Source organism: Leuresthes tenuis, unplaced genomic scaffold (assembly GCF_036924035.1).
Source record: "Leuresthes tenuis unplaced genomic scaffold, fLeuTen1.0.hap1 SCAF_10, whole genome shotgun sequence".
Classification (NCBI taxonomy): Eukaryota; Metazoa; Chordata; class Actinopteri; order Atheriniformes; family Atherinopsidae; genus Leuresthes; species Leuresthes tenuis.
Genome location: NW_027325364.1, coordinates 17904677 through 17922588, shown reverse-complemented (window position 1 = coordinate 17922588; position 17912 = coordinate 17904677). Strand labels below are relative to the sequence as shown.

At 44.2% G+C, this 17912-nt stretch overlaps 1 protein-coding gene across 1 annotated transcript; it reads right to left on the bottom strand.

Moving 5' to 3' along the window:
- Positions 1–1722: 1722 nt before the first annotated feature.
- Positions 1723–17506, bottom strand: limd1a (LIM domains containing 1a). Its single transcript, XM_072394590.1, has 8 exons — positions 15597–17506; positions 10872–10973; positions 7494–7561; positions 6435–6497; positions 5853–5983; positions 4821–4872; positions 3872–3940; positions 1723–3306 (listed from the first exon to the last, which is right to left on the bottom strand). The coding sequence occupies exons 1-8, from the start codon at positions 16813–16815 to the stop codon at positions 3172–3174; spliced, it is 1839 nt and encodes a 612-aa protein (XP_072250691.1). The 5' UTR covers positions 16816–17506; the 3' UTR covers positions 1723–3171.
- Between the last annotated feature and the right edge of the window lie 406 nt (positions 17507–17912).

The following is a 17912-nucleotide window of genomic DNA, read 5'->3' as shown; positions in this document are numbered from 1 at the left end:
ACCCTATTAATTTCCTCAAATAACAAATTATATTGTGTTAAAAACAGTAAGTATTTTGAAAGGTTTAAAAGTTAGCCTCTCTAAACTCCTGTTTAATCATCTTTGACCTGAAGACTGAGCGACTTGGAAATGTTTAATTTTATAATAAACTGGGCTCCTCTAACACTTATGTCACACTCTATTGCATTTTCTGTTTGTTAACAGTAATGTATCACCTTCAGAAAAAGGCATTTGTATTGATGTCTGACTGCCATCTAGTGGAGATATAAACTAACTGGACATACTGACAAAGATTGTCTTTGCGATTAGCTGTCCGATCTTTAAGTTTGTCCCACTGGATGGTTCCTTGCTTTAAGCGTGACTTCAAGAAGCAGGAATATTACTTCAACTAAAACCATGTGAATAGTCTACCTTATTCTTGGTACTGGTGACATCTGAGAAGATGAATCCTGCAAGACCACTTAAAAAACTAAAAACTATCAGTTTCCTGCACTCCAACTCGTCAGAGAACCCAGGAGACAGCAGACGTACATCCAAGATAAACGTAACCAAGGTTATCCTGTAAGCTCTCCTTCTGGTCTTAAAGTTTTTGTCTTAGGATTTCAGTGCTAGTGAGTATCCAGTCAAAAGATGCAAAATGTTTGCATTTCTGAAATATAAGCAAGGCAACACAAGCTTTTCTACAAGAAACACACTTAAAAATGAGGTTGAAGAGAACATTTATGAACTAACTGACTGGGTCACTTTTTTCCCAGCTCACTGGGAGGTAATAGCGTCATTTTGATGAAAGGACGTGGAAATGCAGAGAGGGTGGAGTAAGAACATTATTAGGCAGATTACAGAGGACAGTATGCAGCATCCATACAACTAATAGGGACGATCCAAATTGATTTAATGTGATAAAAAGATCAGGAGAGAGATGGATGGACAAATAATACAGGCAGGGCAGGTGATGGACAAAAGCAGCCAAAGAGTCCATCTCTGACTAAGCACAGGGAAACAATCCACCTATTAAAAGATGTGGGTCTCATTAAACCTCTCAAAAGAGAATAAACATTTATCACTCACTATCATAGGCTCTATTGGCAAATCCATTTGTTTGCAATTGCCAACTCCTTAAGAAATAAGTAGTATATTAGTAACTGTTGCTATTTCAGAGCACGCAGCTGGGGAACGACGTACTCGTGCAAAGTTGGATGCACGAAGGAGCAGACGGAGAACCTCTTTACTCCAGGACAAATCTTTTAAAACGTTCAGCTGCAGATCTGAGATTCTTCACGGACATAAGTCTTTACAGCACACAAAGCGTTTTAGCTGTCTGGGGAAATTCTAAAGCACATAAACCTGACTGTCTGCCTTGGGCAAAGGAGGCAGCTTAAAACAAAGCCCCCGTTTGATGGCAAAAGATTTCACCTCTGGAGTGGCGGCGCCATGACAGCGACGCCTGAACAAATGCGACCTTCGAGGGGAGTTACAGAGAGAAGATGTGGAACATTTTCAGCTCGAGTGAACAAAGTTTTAGTTTGAAGGAGATACATTTGTCCAACTGCTGGTCACTGGAGCGGACAGATCATGCTCCAGACTTGTGTTGCAGCATCTTATCATCAACAATGTACCGCATGCAGGGGTGAAAGGTGAAAGTCGCTGTTAAAAAGTTTGATAATTAACTCGTGAACTTAAAAAGAACAAAATGGAAGAAAAAAACAAAAAAAAAACAAGAGCTGGCCCACTGACATTTATTAAATATTTTCTTTACAACAGTCACATAGCACAAGGCATGTTTGCTCTACATCTTAGCCAACAGTTGGCCGTGACAGAGTCACTTTCAAATGACAGGCAACGTAAGTATTAAGTTAGTCAACACAAGTCACGAATAACAGCATCAAAGCAAAATCGTTCACTCTGCAAATCCAATTAGTATTTCCAGGAGATCCGACCATAGTCTGTGACTAAAGGACTCAAACGTTATTGTCAGTCTATGGTTTGCATCAAGGTTAATATGACAAAAGGTAACTGATTATAGGCCAAGCAGATATATGTTAAAATATACAAGGTTTGAAAATATAACAAAATACATGGATCTACAGGCCTAATACCATAGGTGCATAGAAAAGGTCATTGATCTATCTCTAAGTGCTTACAACAGGCAGAATGTGACGAGTGGCAGCTTTTTATTTACACCTAAACAGTATATCCAGGCTCTCCAAAGCTTTCTCTCTCTCCTCCCAGCTTTAATCAGGAAGAAAATGTTCAATGAGAGTGAATCAGGAGGCCCTTTGCACGTTTTCTGATGTCGACAGGGGCCGGTTGTGGTCAGAAGTTATTTGGTCTAATTTATTGCAAAATGTCTCCACTTAAAAAACTAAAAAGCGTCGAGTGGATGCAGGTCCTCTTACAGAATAGTTTAGTAATTCGCCAACGGGGGGCGTCGTTCATCAGTCCGAAATGATGAAGAAGACATTTCTAACTAATCAAACGTGAGCAGAAACAAGTCAATGGGATTTTTTCTGAACTATTCTGCTTTAAATAAAGCGAACACCAGCCGTAGCATTCCTTCTGATGTTGGAAAAAACAACAAAAGCATCTGCCTCTACAGACTGTGTGACGCGAATCAAGATTATGATTGACATTATTTTCCAACAGCTGCATGAATCGTCAAATTGTGCCTCCTCTCCGACTGAAAGTTTCGGTACCAGTGATTTGTGTCACAGTCCAGAGCTGACTTTACATAATTTGCATACAAAGAACCTTCAAAAGGATGATTTTGTGTACAAACTTTTAAATTCGCTGTCGAAGTGCAAGTGTGAAGTTGAAGGCACACGGCATCTTGAATGAGCAGACAACAGGATATTTACAAAGCCAACGCAACTGATACTCATAGAAAAATAATTATATGGCAACACTTCAGCAAAGCTCGCAAAACGCCACCGCATTCAAAGTTCGGCTTCGGTGTATCACAATACTTCATTGTTGGGTCACACCCATAAAAAAATCTGCATATGTGAGACTTCATTAACATTCCTGTCAAAAGACACGTCAAACTGTGTTAGAATGTGATGCATCAAATCAGTCAACCCTCTACAACAAGAATTGAACAAATCCACTCGTGCTTCCCGGGTCTGGAAGTTCCTCCGCAGATCCAGCAGGTGTCTCCCTCCACCGGCACAACTGTTAGAAGGAGGCGGCAGGGACCGAGGAGGGACAGGCAGGCTGGATGTGCTTCAAGTGGCAGGAGTGGCAGAGAAGATGGCCGTTTAGAGGGTAGCAGCGGTGACCCTCCTCATCATTCAGCTCCATCTTACAGTCCTAACAGCAAAGGACAAGAATGAAGATGAGTACATCCACTGATTGAGCTCCATTAGTGAGACATGAGGCAACTGATCCGATCTTTGCCGCGTACAAAGCTCATTATTCCACATTGCTAAAGCCGCACTGCTCTGGTCCATTTGGGACCTCCGACCGGCAGTTTTCAACGAGAGAAATGCCTCGACGAAGAGAGAACTTTCAAGTTTAGATGCTCCTCTTTGACAAACTTGAAAATTAGAGCCACATTCGCTCGACTGTTATGAAATCAGCCGGCCGCCTCTCACAGTTCACTAATGTTATTCTGATGGGAAGAAAAAAAGAAGTAAAAAAGGACAGCGGCTGTCAATCAAAGAAAGACTTTGGCAAAGAAAGAAAAAAAAAAAAGATGATGAGATTCAGATGATGAGCGGTTGCAAACCTGCTTTACTCAGCACTGCATAATTACCAAGACAGTAATTAAGATCAGTGATCTACTCATTATCATGTCTCTTAATGAGCTGCTCAGAGGCACCGCGGCTCAGAGTCGCTTCACGCACAGTTTCAAGAGTGCTGCATTTTGACCCACCTCGCAGTGATAGCATTCCACATGATAGTCTTTGTCCATGGACACAACTCGAATGGTTTCATCGGACCCCTGGAAAAGAAATCCAGGCAGACAAATTCACATGAAGCCAATCTCACCAGAACACATTTGTTTAATTCGGCTTCTTCGTCTGACAAAAGCTTCAGAGGATCAATACAAGCACGAGGCCTTTTGATGAAAACCATAACTCTCTGCGACTTAACGATGCTCCGCGTTGCAACCTGGGAGCTCAAGTGTTTTGCAATCATCTCTGAGTGCATCTCTGAGTATTGTTGCCACAACATTGTAGTTTTATTGTATTTTCTGAATTTACTCAGAAACTAAAACAGAGCTCATCTTCTGCTCTTGTTTTAAACATTTCTTTGCCCTTGCCATCATGTCCTGTCTGTATGTGAACTGTCCACTGTGTAAACTATCAGATATATTAGATACAATATTGTCTCGGTTGGCTGGCTAATGGAACACATGTCTATACGACTGAGCTCTCTGTTATCTGCAAAGCTACGTTTAAAGTTTAGGGCATGACTCCAGTCTGTTCAGCTGTTGGTGACTGAAGGTCCAACGATAAGTGTGGATGAACCTAATGTGTGCAATAAGGGTACGAGACTGAAAAATGTTGTATTCCTGGACTGAAACCGTGTTTGAACATCCTACAAACATTTATTATGCTATCATTTGTACGTCTAGGGTTGGGCTTCTATGCATATGACATCAGTTATTCAAGAAATTAAGTTTAAAATGATGCGTCAGATGATAATGATAAAACCGTCAGGTATGCACAGGTTGAACAATACAGACAAAATTAGTCTTGTGCTACACAGAAAGGTTCGTATACCTCCTCAGAATACCATGCTTAAAAACTTCACTAATATTTTCAAATATCTGATAATCAAAATGGAAGAAGTAGGTAGAAATACAGGCTTGATGTTACCTCAGAGGGCAGGATGGGCTGGTTACAGGCTGCACATTTAGGCGCCAGGACCCTTAAAGAGGGAGATGGAGAGAGAAAAACTTTGCTTGGGCTTCAACTTGAAATATGCAAACATCAGTAACTGGAATGAGTGCAGTCGCTGAATTCAAATTGACTTTATCCAAAAAAAACAAAAAACAAAGACTACTATTCATGTTTTTCAACCCTTTTAACCCACTCAGCCTCTAGTCTTTCCCCCCCTCCGACTAGATTCACAGAACCTGATTCAACTAAAGGGATGCCAGGTTTGCAGATGTGTTGGCTTTCTTTCACACACAGGATTCCACAAAACCACCAAGGAGAAAAGTTGAATTCATGACTACTAAACACTCGGCTGGCACCTGGATGTCTGGGGTCTCTCGGTGCAAACGGTCAGAGCTAAAAGTCAAACACACACACTGTATACACAACACGGTTTGTCTGATTTAATCAGCAAAGAGAACATGTGTGGGCTGCCAGACAGTGAACGTCCACATGTGCTCGGTGGAGCTGCACATGCTGTCCTCGCAGAGAGAACCGGCTGAGGTTCTGCAGGTGCTGCTGTTTCCAGCTTGTATGTTGGGGCAGTTTCTTTCAGTTTGTTAACAAGCATATGTGTCAGTATGTTAGATTTAACGTATCAGGACCCGTGTTTGTTCTCCCCCGAGTGTGCTGCTGTCAAATTTGGACTGCAGCAGCCATGGCTGCATGCCACTCTTCACACCTCTAACTGAACAGTGACCCCCCCTCCCCTCCTCTCTCTGGTCATGCCAGATTAAACTTCTCATGTGTCTGCCACGTGTGGCAGGGCCAACCTCAGTCAGCCTGTGCAGGCCTTCTCGATCTGATCCAGCCATGGCAGAGCATGTTAACAAAGTGAACCATCTGTGCTGTGACACATGGAAACCCTAGACACGTTTTTTCAAGGTGTCAAGCTGGAGTAATTCGGCAAAGACAAATCCACGTCCGTGCCTGTATTTTCCCCCGGCGATTGCGATAAGCTGACATTCTCACCTGTGGTAGTCTTTGACACAGTAGATCTTATTTTCAGTGTCAACAGTGAAGGGCACTCCGTCGAGGCTCTCGTTACAGATCACACAGCGGAAACAGCCGGGGTGGTACGACTTGCCGAGGGCCTGCAGGATCTATAGAGAGAGACCAAGTAAGCGGTTAGTTTTCATTTCTTCAGTCAATTCCAGAAAAAAGAAACATATATATCAGTATAACCAGATGACGGTTATTGATCTCTATTGGTTTGGACTGTCGTTGCAGTCCAGATGTTAAAACGAGTTTGCAGAGTGAGAGCTACGCTGAGGAGGAGCAGGAACAATAAAACTTGAGACGTCTCATTCACATTGTCTGCTGGATGGGAAACACATGTAGATTCATGTCAGAGGAATTGTTTGCTGACTTGGTGGCATGATGCTTTATTGTAAACCTACAAGCCCGTTTTTGAGAGGGTGCATGAGACGAAAAGAGATGCAGAGTCGAGACGAGTAAAAAACGAGTAAAAAAAAAAATTATAACTATACATCAAATTTTCTTTCCAGCTTTGACTCACAAGCCAAAAAAAACAGAGAGATGACAGACGCTCACCATGTCCATGATCAGATGTCCGCATGCGTTGCACTTGTCAGCAGACTGCTGGAAACCAGAGTACTGGAGGAGAGAAAAAAAAAAAAAAACATCATCTTCATGGACGACAGATCTCTGACTGGTTTAGCATGTTTAACTGAAACTACTCTTTAAAAATTGCTTTCAATTACTCCTTCCCCCTCTCTGAGACCATCCTTTATATATTCTATAACAAAAAAAAAAAAAAAGGCGGTGTGTGTTTTAAGTGTGCCCCCAAAACCAACAGCTGGTGAACAAATTAAGTCATTAGAATTTGCTCGGGTGTGCTTCCGAAATTAGGCTTCAACTACGTTAAACTCAAAATACAATATTTGACTCCGCATTTGTTATGTATAAGTCAGTCCTAACAGGGCTGGAGGAACACTGCAGAGTTAACCCAGGGAGCAAAGCCGGAGCCAATTTATTTCAAAGTAATTTTGATTCTAATGGCACAGCGAAGAGCTTTTGGTGGAAGGGCAATTAGATGAGGATTTATTCAGTGAGGGCTCCTGGGTAAACGCACAGAGCTACTGAGAATGTGAATACAAGAATGAGATGGGAATATACGAGAACACAACATGGCTGCAAAATATATTCCTTAAATAAATCCCAAATGTTACCAAAGGGGTTTTAATCTTATTCAATCTAAATCCTCAGATTATTGAACGATTAACGATTTTTGCAAAGCGCATGTGGTCAAACTCAGCAGGTGGAAACGTCCTCTCTGCCCTTCACCACTTAAAGCAAAACGGCTTCTCCAGTTACTGACCTCCTTCTAGTCCCACCCACAAGAGGAAACGGACATGAAGCGGCTGCATTAGATGCTAAAATTGGGTCACAGGGTCAAAGTTGAAGGCTGACGGAGTACGAGCTGCGAATATTGTAGGTCGGTCGGAGGAATACCCCCCCCTCAACATTCAGGGAATTCTGACTGAGCTACTTTCTGGTATCTGGAGACATTTTGACATCCCAATAAAAAGATATGAGGGCACAGACCTGAATTGAGGAATACGGAATATTGATTGCATATTGATCACCCACCAGGAAGTCCTCCTCACAGAAAACCTTCCCTCCGACATAGTAGAAAGCCTTTCCTCTCAGCCTTCGACCTGCAGAAACAGAAAAGTCCATTTGAATCGTATTACTTCTCACCTAAGACTGGCAAAAAAAAGACAAATCAAAAGGCTGCGTCAGACAGGGGATAAAAAAAAAAAAAAGAAGTGTTTTTTCATTATTAATAAATGAAATAAGTAGATTAAAGCCGACTAGAAAAGGTAAGTCGGTGACAAATTATTAAAATGTCATCATGGAAAATCCTACGTGAGCCATAGGCTCAATCCATAAAAATAGTTACAGCTCTAATGTATGAGGACCGCAATGATTAATTACAGCCATTCATAGGTAATGGGCCCTCTTGCAATATTGATCACATCCTGCTGAACCCCAAGTAGATAAATCAAATAGTAGATCTATGGTGTACTGGTGACATAATATAATATTACAGGAACTCAAAGGAGGCTTCAGTAAGATAAGGAACACATCTGGATCAAACACGTGTGGGGAAAATGCTCATTACATCCAATTACTGGACAGGTGCTACAGATTAAACACGACTCGTTCTATTTCCTGGTTAACCACAGGCCAAGGCCTCCAACGGCCTGCTGTTCTTCTTCTTTGTTCCTTTCCAGCGTCTCTCTCCATGGTTGGTATGCTTCCTGCCTGTGTACGGTCTGGATCTGGCTTCTTATAGCAACACACACACACACACACACACACAAGCTAAACCTTCATGCTCACTTCACATCGCTATTCTTGCCCATGTCCCACAGGAAGAGGGAACATTCCTCACATTTTCTGAGTGGGGAGGTTAGGGAAGGAGACAGAGGGAAAAAGAGCAAACAGCAGCCTTTCATATCTGTTTACCTGGGTATTTGTACACAGACTAGTACAAAGTGGAGGAAGGTTTTGTGCGTGTTACAAAAGAAAACAAAAGAGTCTTTTCTCATCTAAAGTCCTTATGACCAGCTTGATCGCTTTATAGTTAATTCATGGTTCCGGATGGTCAAAGAAAGAAATCTTGTGATTCCTTATTTTCAATGAGTGGTACAATAAACTGATTAAGCCGTCTAAACTGGTTACACACTATTACATTATCATACTTTAATAGAACAGTAATGATCATGCAGCTCGCAGGATCTGACCAAGGGTCAAACCACACTATCTTACAAGACCAGCCACTCCCATCTCTGCCAAGGTGTAGAACTGGCTTTTGATAATTATTGACCGACAGTCTTAGAACCGTGTCCCCAAAGTGAGGGGGGGAGGGATGAGGGGGAGGAGAGCAAGTTAAGGTCCATTCCTCTCCTTCACATTCTTGTCTTTTTCTCCAGAGAGTCAGAAAGGGAAGGCACTGAGCTTTGCAAAAAGATAAGCGCTTAATTAAAGTCAAGAGTCAGGACCGGTGGCTGGAAAAGCAGCAGAAAGGACTACGACTACCGGCGCTTTCATAAAAATGTAAAACACCTGAGGGACAGAACAAAACGCAAAGCCACTTTCTAATTAAAGCATTCTTTGGATTCCCTCGTGTAATTCAATTCACAAAATAAGCAATCAAAAATGACCCTGCCGTGACTTCCTACTCAGACCTCAACCTTGTTCTGCCTTTTCCTCTCGGTTTACTACCAGTGAGACGTCTCTGGAAAAGAGCACTTCCGTCTTTTTTTTGGACATTTCCAAAGATGATCGGATACGTTTGGAAAGCAGGAACTGTTTGCTGGCGACATCAGCAGTAATATCGTCTCCTTCGACTTCCGGGTGACGATCGCGGGAAAAAATCTCGAGCATGCGCAGAACGCTCTTATCCCAGGGTCTTAATTCGATCGCAAGTAACCCGATCCGATTCGATTTCTTGTCGGATTAAACTTGTTACATGAGCTGAATAAATCTTATTGTAATTTAGCCATTAATCCGATCCGACTGCCCGCATGTAATCGCACTGACAGTCTAACCGGAGCTGGGTTGTACCTTTAAAAAGGCCCCCTGGAGCGAAGTGCAAGACCCCAGACAGCCTGAGCTCTCCTATCCACAAGGAATGTTCTCCTGCTCCTCAGTCACCTCACACGCATACTGGTGGACAAAGGAGTTCGGGAGGTTTGAGTTCATAAAGCCTCGTTCGTGCAGCAGTTGTCTTGACGTAATGTAAAAACTCTTGAGGGAAAAAAAAATAAAGGCATACTTTCAGATGAAAGCACTGAATATTTGACGGCACTGTGCTGTTGCATATGCATATTAAGCAGGTCCCTGCATACCGGCTGCATGTGGGGGGGTGCGTGCTCCCACTGAATGATCTCCCCGTCCACACTGTAACCCCATTTCTTTACACTTAGCTGACATAACAGCACCTACTGTCCTGCTAGGGCTCAGTCTACCGAGGGCCCACACTCTGCATTCCTCCCGAGAAGAGAAACGTTTCCCTGGGGCCACGCTCAGCGAACACAGCCCTAATGCCCTCACATGGGGCAAGCTATGAGAGGTATGTGGTGTGTAAACTCTCCCCATCCAGATCAGACATCAGCCTCAATCCGAGCCACAGTGTCTCCTCTCTTTTATCTCCCGTCTCTCGCACATACACGGGACAGAGGGTAAAGGAAAACAGAGATGATTATCAGACATTTGAGAGCGTAACCAGCGAGGTCAAAGGTGCAGCAGAATGCAGAATAATGAGCCTTTGCAAGGGTCACCAGCGCAGTGGCGCAAATACTCTCCATACACACCATCTGATAATTGGGGCAGAGATTCTCATTGTTGTCTGGGTATGAAGCTACGGGTCAGTAATACAGCAGGCGATGCAGCCAAGGTCATGAGTTTCAACTGTTTCAGTTTGGCAGAAATCAATTCATCAAAGTAATCAAGTAAACAAAAAATGCATCTTCGAAAGGGCTTCCGTGGAAATAACAGCAACAAGACGTATCCGTAGACCGGGAATTTAACATTTCAACTATGCAGCTTGACTAATATAACTGATAGGCCCATAAAAAAGTCCTCACTGAGCCACAAACACCTCTTGCTGCCTCTCAAACCAGGGATTTTTGTTCTCAAGTTCTGCATCCATCAGCGTTGACATATGGAGGAAGTAGGCAGGTAAAAAGTTTTTCTGTGTGTCTTTGTGTGGGCTGTAGAAGAGGGACTGGCACACCCAGAAACCAAACAGCAGCAATACATGACAGTAATCCCTCAATAATTATGTGTTTTTGCAAGGGAAGGAAATGACCGAAGAGGGTGCCACTTTCATTCACTATCAGTGAGTCTCCTCAGCAGCCTGTTATTAAGTGATTGATATAAGCTTTAAGTATGGTTAAAAACTGCTCAAATGGGAGGCCATTGTGGAGACACACAGTGTGTGTGAGTGCATATACTTACTGCAGGCACTACAGGTGAAGCAGGTGTCATGGTACAGGCTGCCCATAGCCTGGCAGGCCTGGTTGGCTCCATAAACTGCCTTATTACACTTCACGCAGGCTCCTGGAACATAACAAGGTCACAAAAAGACAAATCAGCGCGCATGAAATTAAAGTTCAATACAAATAACACCAAGGTAATCAAATACCCACGCTATAGGCTCCACTATTTATAGAGGCAGAAAAAAAACTAAAAGTCAGGAAGCTAGTTTAGTGAGCTGTTTCACAGTAAAAGGGAAGTATATCTCAGTGTGCTTATTTGACTTGGCTCTGAGACCCGGAGCTCTGATAATAAAGCAGTTGATAGCAATCAAAGCGTGCCTACTCTCACAACACACACGGTTTTTGTGTGGCTTGATATCAAGACACTGGTGTCTACTTACGGATAATCCACCCGTTCATTCAAGCCGAGGTGCATTTGATCAAAAGTGCTGAGGAAATAAGCCACGTTAAGAAGAACAAACCCATGACAGCAAACAGGTTTTATTTTCGGGGTTTTTTTCCCCTCTCTTCTGTGTGTTGGATGAAGACTGCTAATTCAGGCCTTTCACGTCAGCAAATCACATGAGAGCATGCCAGGTCAATTACATAATCTCTCCTTTGACTTTGGACAGCTCCCTGAGCAACACAAGGTTTCCGTGTGATCAATACGTTACTATTTTTAATTTTTCTGGAGCTGCCAAGGATGAAATTCCTTCCCGAGCCAACGAAAAAAAATATATATCTTTAGTTATCCCACTTCCCTGCTTTGCATTTCTGTCACCGAGCGTCCTCGATAAGGCGCGACACAACTGGCATAGGGACCGACCACGATGGCTGCTAATGGCCAGTCAGTTAGATGCTGACTCAATCAGATAAGGCAGGACATGGCTAATCTGTCATTAATAATTAATTCCAAACACAAGCACCGACAACACTGATGCAGGATGAAAGAAAGACCTCAAGTGTCCCGATTCCAGAAGGACTGCGTGTACATGGGCACAAGGTTATTTGTGTGTGTGTTTTTATAGAAAAACTCCCTGGAGACTACGAACTGGAGCCGCCCAGCCCTGCTTCTCCTAGAACACTGACAAAGAACCTTCTGTTTTCGCCGTGTCCACCGCACATGGCGCAGCCGTCGCCTCCCAGAAACACGTTGCTACACTAAATAACCTTACTTTAACCGATTCTCCTCTCGGGCTTTTGGTAAGACAATGTACAACTGCGTTATATATAGCGTAGCTAAGTCTCTTCGCATGCCACCATGGCGCGCACATCGTCGGGGACCCCGATGGCTGGAGAGAAGATTTAGAGATAACACGGGGATATTATTAGAAAGCAAAAGAATGTTGCTCGTATGCTCTTATACAAGCATGATGTCAAGATGAAAACATAATAAAAACATTCACGGCCTCAAACCTCTACAATTAAGCGATGGTCCTTGAAATCCCATCTTCTAAATACTTTTTTTTACCATTTGAGTTAGAGAACAAACAACGGAGAATGAATAAGACCCTGTAAAACACAGACAGTACAGTGTATTTTCCCCCCTCTCCCCCGCTGCGAGGGCCACTACAAATCTGCCTTTTTTTAAGCCTTTGGCCGCAGTCCCGTATTCCCAAACAGTGTCAGAATTATTTAGGGGACTGACTGGCTTCGAGTGGAGGGGAAGCAAAACAAACCACACGGCTAAACCCCCATCCCACCCTCACCTTTCCCAGCTGTCAAAACTCTCAGTGGATGGCAGCTTACGGGCTAATATACCACAGTCAGAAAACCAAGCTCTCGTTAAGAAAGCTGGGTCTTTTCAATTTAAATGATAAAGAATGAGCACATCGCCCTGTAATGAGCCACAATTGACAACAAATCAACAATTTTTTACCCCCACAAAAAAAAGTACCAATACATAATTAATGGAAATGTGTCACCTTCAAGCAGAATTCCCTCATCTTTAGGTTCATTTACTATTTAAACCGCTTTTTCGTCAGCCTAATAAGTATTTCCCCTGTTTCTGTTACTTCAGTCTGAAGACTTCAAATGTCTCTCCTTTACATTGAGCGAACAAGATCGGTTTGCCCGTTTGCTTACTCCTTTTTAATGGAATCTCCGTGGGATAATGGCTTCAAGGTGCGACTCACTCAGGTTGGGAAGGAGCTGCATACTGAGAGGCCAATTACAGCGCGTGCGTTTGCAGAGCTGGTAATGTTATCACTTCACCAATTAGCCCCAAGTATTCATATAATGAAGCCAATGGACTGAAGAGGAATTATAGATTGAACTAAATTGCATTTTTGAACATCGCAAAAAAATAACTATCCGTTTGCTTGTTCACAGAAATAAAACTGTACTGTAGGCAATTTCAATTTTGGAAGAGTTTTCTAAGTCAAGACTCCTCTCCCAGAGATGATACAGCACAAAAAAAAAAAAACTCCAGTCAACTTCCACAGGGCATAAATTCACAAAGACACACACATGTGCACAATGGGATATCACATTCGCACGCATGAAAATAAGCCTAAAAGAGACTGCCAGGGCAGAAGCCAAGAATCCCAGGGAAGAGTTAAAATGACGCTTTCCACAAGACAGCCAGATGGGATAAATTAATCCCCCATCTTAACACGACACTAAATGCTCCACTGAGTGTTTGTGTGTGTGTGTGTGTGTGTGTGAGAGAGAGAGAGCCAAAGGAATGGGGCAGGCATAAGTCTGGGATGTCCCACCACTTCTCCCCTCTTGGATGAACTCATCAATAAATCTCACATCCTTTTAGGCTCATGTGGCCAAGGACAAAGGCACATCCACAAAGTTGTCCCGAAATGTCTGCAACCGTCTACTCATCCATTCAGCTGCACCACAGGCACCCCTAAACTTGTCAGGGAACACCCCCCCAACCACTTTTAAATCTTAAAGCCTCATTTTCTAAATTCCTCAAGACATTCCTCAGTGTTCCCCTGGTGCAGCCATTTGGCAATGAACTCTGTTTCCCAGAGCCTACAACTGCAGTTGCCAGTCCCCATAGTGCAGAGATGGGAAATCTGACAGGCCCGGCCCTGCGGAAGAACCAGGCCCCATGGACCAAGGTACATGCAGAAAAGTGACCACAGCTTAGTATTCACAGGTAAGAGCCTAAAATGCGACAACAAGCTGAAAGAAACCTGAAAACGTTTCTGATGATGTGTAGGAAACCAGCTTCCACCAGCATTTTCCTTTTTTAAATCTAGCATGAAAGCATGACTCAGAATGAGCCACGGTCTGGTGGGAAACTCCTAAAAGGAACTATTATATATGTGTGGGCTATGTGGGAATGAGTCTGTGAGAGAGAGAAAAAAAGAAGAGAAGAGAAGAAGAAGAAGAAGAAGAAAAAAAATCTATAAATATCTGTGCACTGAATCATTTTAAAAGTTAACCTTTGCTAGCTGCGCACTCTTCTATACATCCGCAATATTCGTGTTGTGAGGCTATTTATGAGCCTCGTCGTGACAGTGATGTATGCCAGAACATCTTCCCTTACACACCAAAGCAAGCACACAGGGGGGCTGAGGAAGGCTGAGAATTGCGATCGTGACATTCCAGCAGGAAATTCCTCCTGCGAGGAGGTGAGGGTGTGAGGTGTGGGGTGCTCTGTGGCTTCCAAGACATCACACACCTCACACTCTGTCCTTCCCATTACCCCCCCCCGTAAAAAGACGCGCAGCCCCTATTCACAAGCTGCACTGGCTTTGAGGAAACTGGCAAAAGCACCAACGGCGGCTTTCCCTCCCTAAAACAAGCCGTATATATATATATCTTTCATATATCCGTCTCCATCTGTGACAACAGCCTGTTCACTGATCTCAGGGACGAGTGTGTTTTGTCAGAGTCGTAACAGTCCACGCAGAGCAGCTCATGTGCCGCAAACACCGACACAAAGAACAGGAACCAAAGGCTCTGCTGATAATGGACATTCCTTTCAACTCTGCAGCCGCTACCGCTCGCAGGTGATGTTATTCATGAGGATTTTCCATGTGTGCTGGTGGTCAACACATTCACGAGCGCGTACGGCACGGCCGGAGAAGTGAGAGCAGTGGAAACACGGGGCTCTGGAGGCCACTGCCAGACCAGTCATGTCTAAGCGGGAACCGACAACAGGAGTCAAATCTAATGCCACACGGCTCCGACTGAAAAGATCGAGCTCCAACTACTGAATTAACAGCGATGCGTCAACAGTAATAAATCAAGTCTCTGGGAAGAGACGAGAGGAAAACATTCTTCTTTCTGGCATCTGGCTCCCTTTTAGAGACAAAGGGGGGGTTTTTTTGTAGTCAGACAGCGAATCTGTTAAAAAAAAAGATTTAATGAATCAAAAATTATACTGTCGGCATTCCACAGAGTCCAACAACAAAGGCCTCAAACATTGTCTGCCTTATAAATCTAATTAATTGATCAGTGACGACCACAAACACCATCAGAAACAAAACAGCTGGGATGCACTCCAGATGAAGCCACAGAAAACACACACAAGTCGTTTTTGTCTTTGTGAAGTAAACCCAGAGGAAAGATGACAAAGAGCGGCAGTGTGTGTGTGTGTGTGTGTGTATAATATGCAATCAAAAACAAGTGGGTTTATGTTCTGAACTGTGGGTGGGTAGCTCTGTCATTCAGTTGGCTTCAAAGCATTTGTCTAACTGACAGAAGTCCCCTTGTTGATGCTGCTAATCTGAAGTCTTACCAAAGTAGTCAGCCTTTGGTTGGGTATCCATCTCTTTTTCCAGTCGTTGAGTGAGGGCCTCTAGTTTCATTTCAGCGGCTGAAGGTGCCGGTTCAGAGGGCTGTGCGAGCAGAGGCTGAGAGGCCAGTTGCTGGACAGGCCTGGGCGACGGCAGGCCTTCAGCTTCACCACTGATGACCTGACCGCTGGCAGGCATTTGGCGGAGACCTGGAGCTTGGCTGCTGTTTTTAGAGACACTGCCAGGACTCAAGGCAGCAGATGTTACCTGGGCTTTGGCCTGAGGTGTTTCAGATGATGTACGAGGGACAGAGGAAGCTGCCACAAGACCATTATGGCCGGCAGAGGGATTTGAAGTTGAAGCTGGCACATAATGTGCTGCAGGCTGGGTGAAGGGCTGCTGAATGTGGAAGTCAGCCGCTCCTGTGAAAGCACTCAGAGGCAAGGAAGGGATGGGGTCTGGTTTTGCTGAGCCAGAGGGCTCCCCGGTCCAACCTCTGGCTCCCCCAGAAGAGTTGGATGGTGTCGGGCTGACAGCCTGACTCTGTTGTGATGGAAGACTGTTGACAGTGGAAGGTGCCTGCGGGCGCTGGGGCTGTTGCGGAGATGCACTGCTCCCTGACAAAGATGGGGAAAGCTGGCGCTCTCTTGATGGGGCCCAAGTACCCGGTGGGCTGACGGGGTGGCGAGTGTGTGAAGGCGCGCTTACAGCAGAGTTTCCAGAAGTAGGCGGCGAGGCACTGTTGTGCTGGTATAAATGGGGCTCCAAACGTTCCTTATTATCGTAATTATTTCCGTAGGCATATGCCCTGCTGGCTTGAAGCTCAGATTGGATTCCCGTGTGGTGCTTCTGGCCGTCGAACTGAGCGTACTGACTCCCTGGCGCGGAGCTCGGCGCAGGGCCAGAGAGCATCGGGGGCTTCGCTGACGCCTCACCCGGCTGTCTGTAACTGTTAATGGGCGGTCTGTCTTTGGTATAATGAGTGCTATTGTGACCCCCATTCATTTTGATGGCCTGGTTGTTTTTTGCCATCTCCTCTTGTTGTTTCTGCATGTGTATTTTAGACATTTTAGAGGCAAAAACTCTCCTCGTCTCTTCAAAATCGGGATTATTTCCTGCATCCCTCTTCATTCGAAATAAGCCATCTCTGGATGCTTCATACATGTTCAAGTCCTCGATAAACTTACTCGCTTCTAGTCCTAGATCCTCGTATTTATCCATTGTGAAAATACGCTCGGCGTCCGCTTAGGCAAAGTTAGAAGAAGTTCTATTTGAACGCCAACTCTTTGATTAATCACAGGTTTTTGTGGAAGAGTGATACTTCCAGGGCGAAACCAGTAGTTCCAAGTCCTGAGCCAAGGCAATAGTCCACATACAGAGTAAACTTCAGTTATTTCCGACCTTTCCGTCCCTTTAATCCCTCGAAGTGAGAAGTTTAAAGTTTTTCCCGGTGAAACTATCCGTCCGTCCGGCTCAACTCAGCGCCGAAGAAGCCGCCGTCTGTCTGATTAGAAATGTGAGCAGATCCCAGATCAGATACCCTGGACGACCCCGCGACAACCTGCCCCCTCCTCCTCCAGCTTTACCGTCCCAGCGGGAAACCTTCATCCAAAACTTCGTCCGCTACACCTCGAACGGGACAAGAAAAGTTCCCCACAGAGATGGGAAAAAGCCAAACCGTCGTGAACGTCGCGACGGCGAACCGTTAAAAGTTGTTAGCGGCGGTTAAACCGAACCGTGGGAGAAACGTTGGAGAGCGGGGCCATACGTGGCCACCGGCCGACATTGGGGACTGGAAACAGGGAACAGTTTGTTTTTAAAGGCGCAGAGCTCGAATTAAACACGACGAGCACATCTTATAGCGGCGTTTTTCTTATTCAATAGAACTTGTACGATCGAGCTGTACAAAAGAACTCGTCTGAATCGGCCCCCCCTGAACTTATTTTAACTCACCGGAACATGTGGGCAGATCTTCATCCGCTTTGGTGTGTTAACAGGCGTTAGCGTCCTGTCATCTTTAAAAATATCAGGAGGCTGACAGCCTCTTCTCTTTGAGACAACAAATGTTCAACAGTCTCCTTTTGCTTCATAACAATCGAATCCAACAAGATAACTGAAAGTTCAATAACTTTTACTTTAATTGTTCCTCCTTGTAGAGTTACTTTTAATGATAGGGCAGCTCAGATTAGAGGTAAACTTTAAAAGGTGGGTAACCTGATACACACTTTCAGTGGTGAGAATAAGCCTTCACTGAGAAGGCAAAAACAAGTACAACAAAAAAGTACAAATACTTTTTAAATCAAATAGCCCATACCAGG

What these genes read in the sequence shown, in the direction of transcription:
- limd1a (XM_072394590.1), bottom strand. Translation starts at nt 16,815, where the DNA reads ATGGATAAATACGAGGATCTAGGACTAGAAGCGAGTAAGTTTATCGAG. An exon ending in GACATCTGATCATGGACATG is followed by an intron (nt 5,984 to 6,434) that starts GTGAGCGTCTGT and finishes CTCTCTCTATAG; the next exon opens with ATCCTGCAGGCCCTCGGCAA. An exon ending in TGGAATGCTATCACTGCGAG is followed by an intron (nt 3,307 to 3,871) that starts GTGGGTCAAAAT and finishes CTTTGCTGTTAG; the next exon opens with GACTGTAAGATGGAGCTGAA.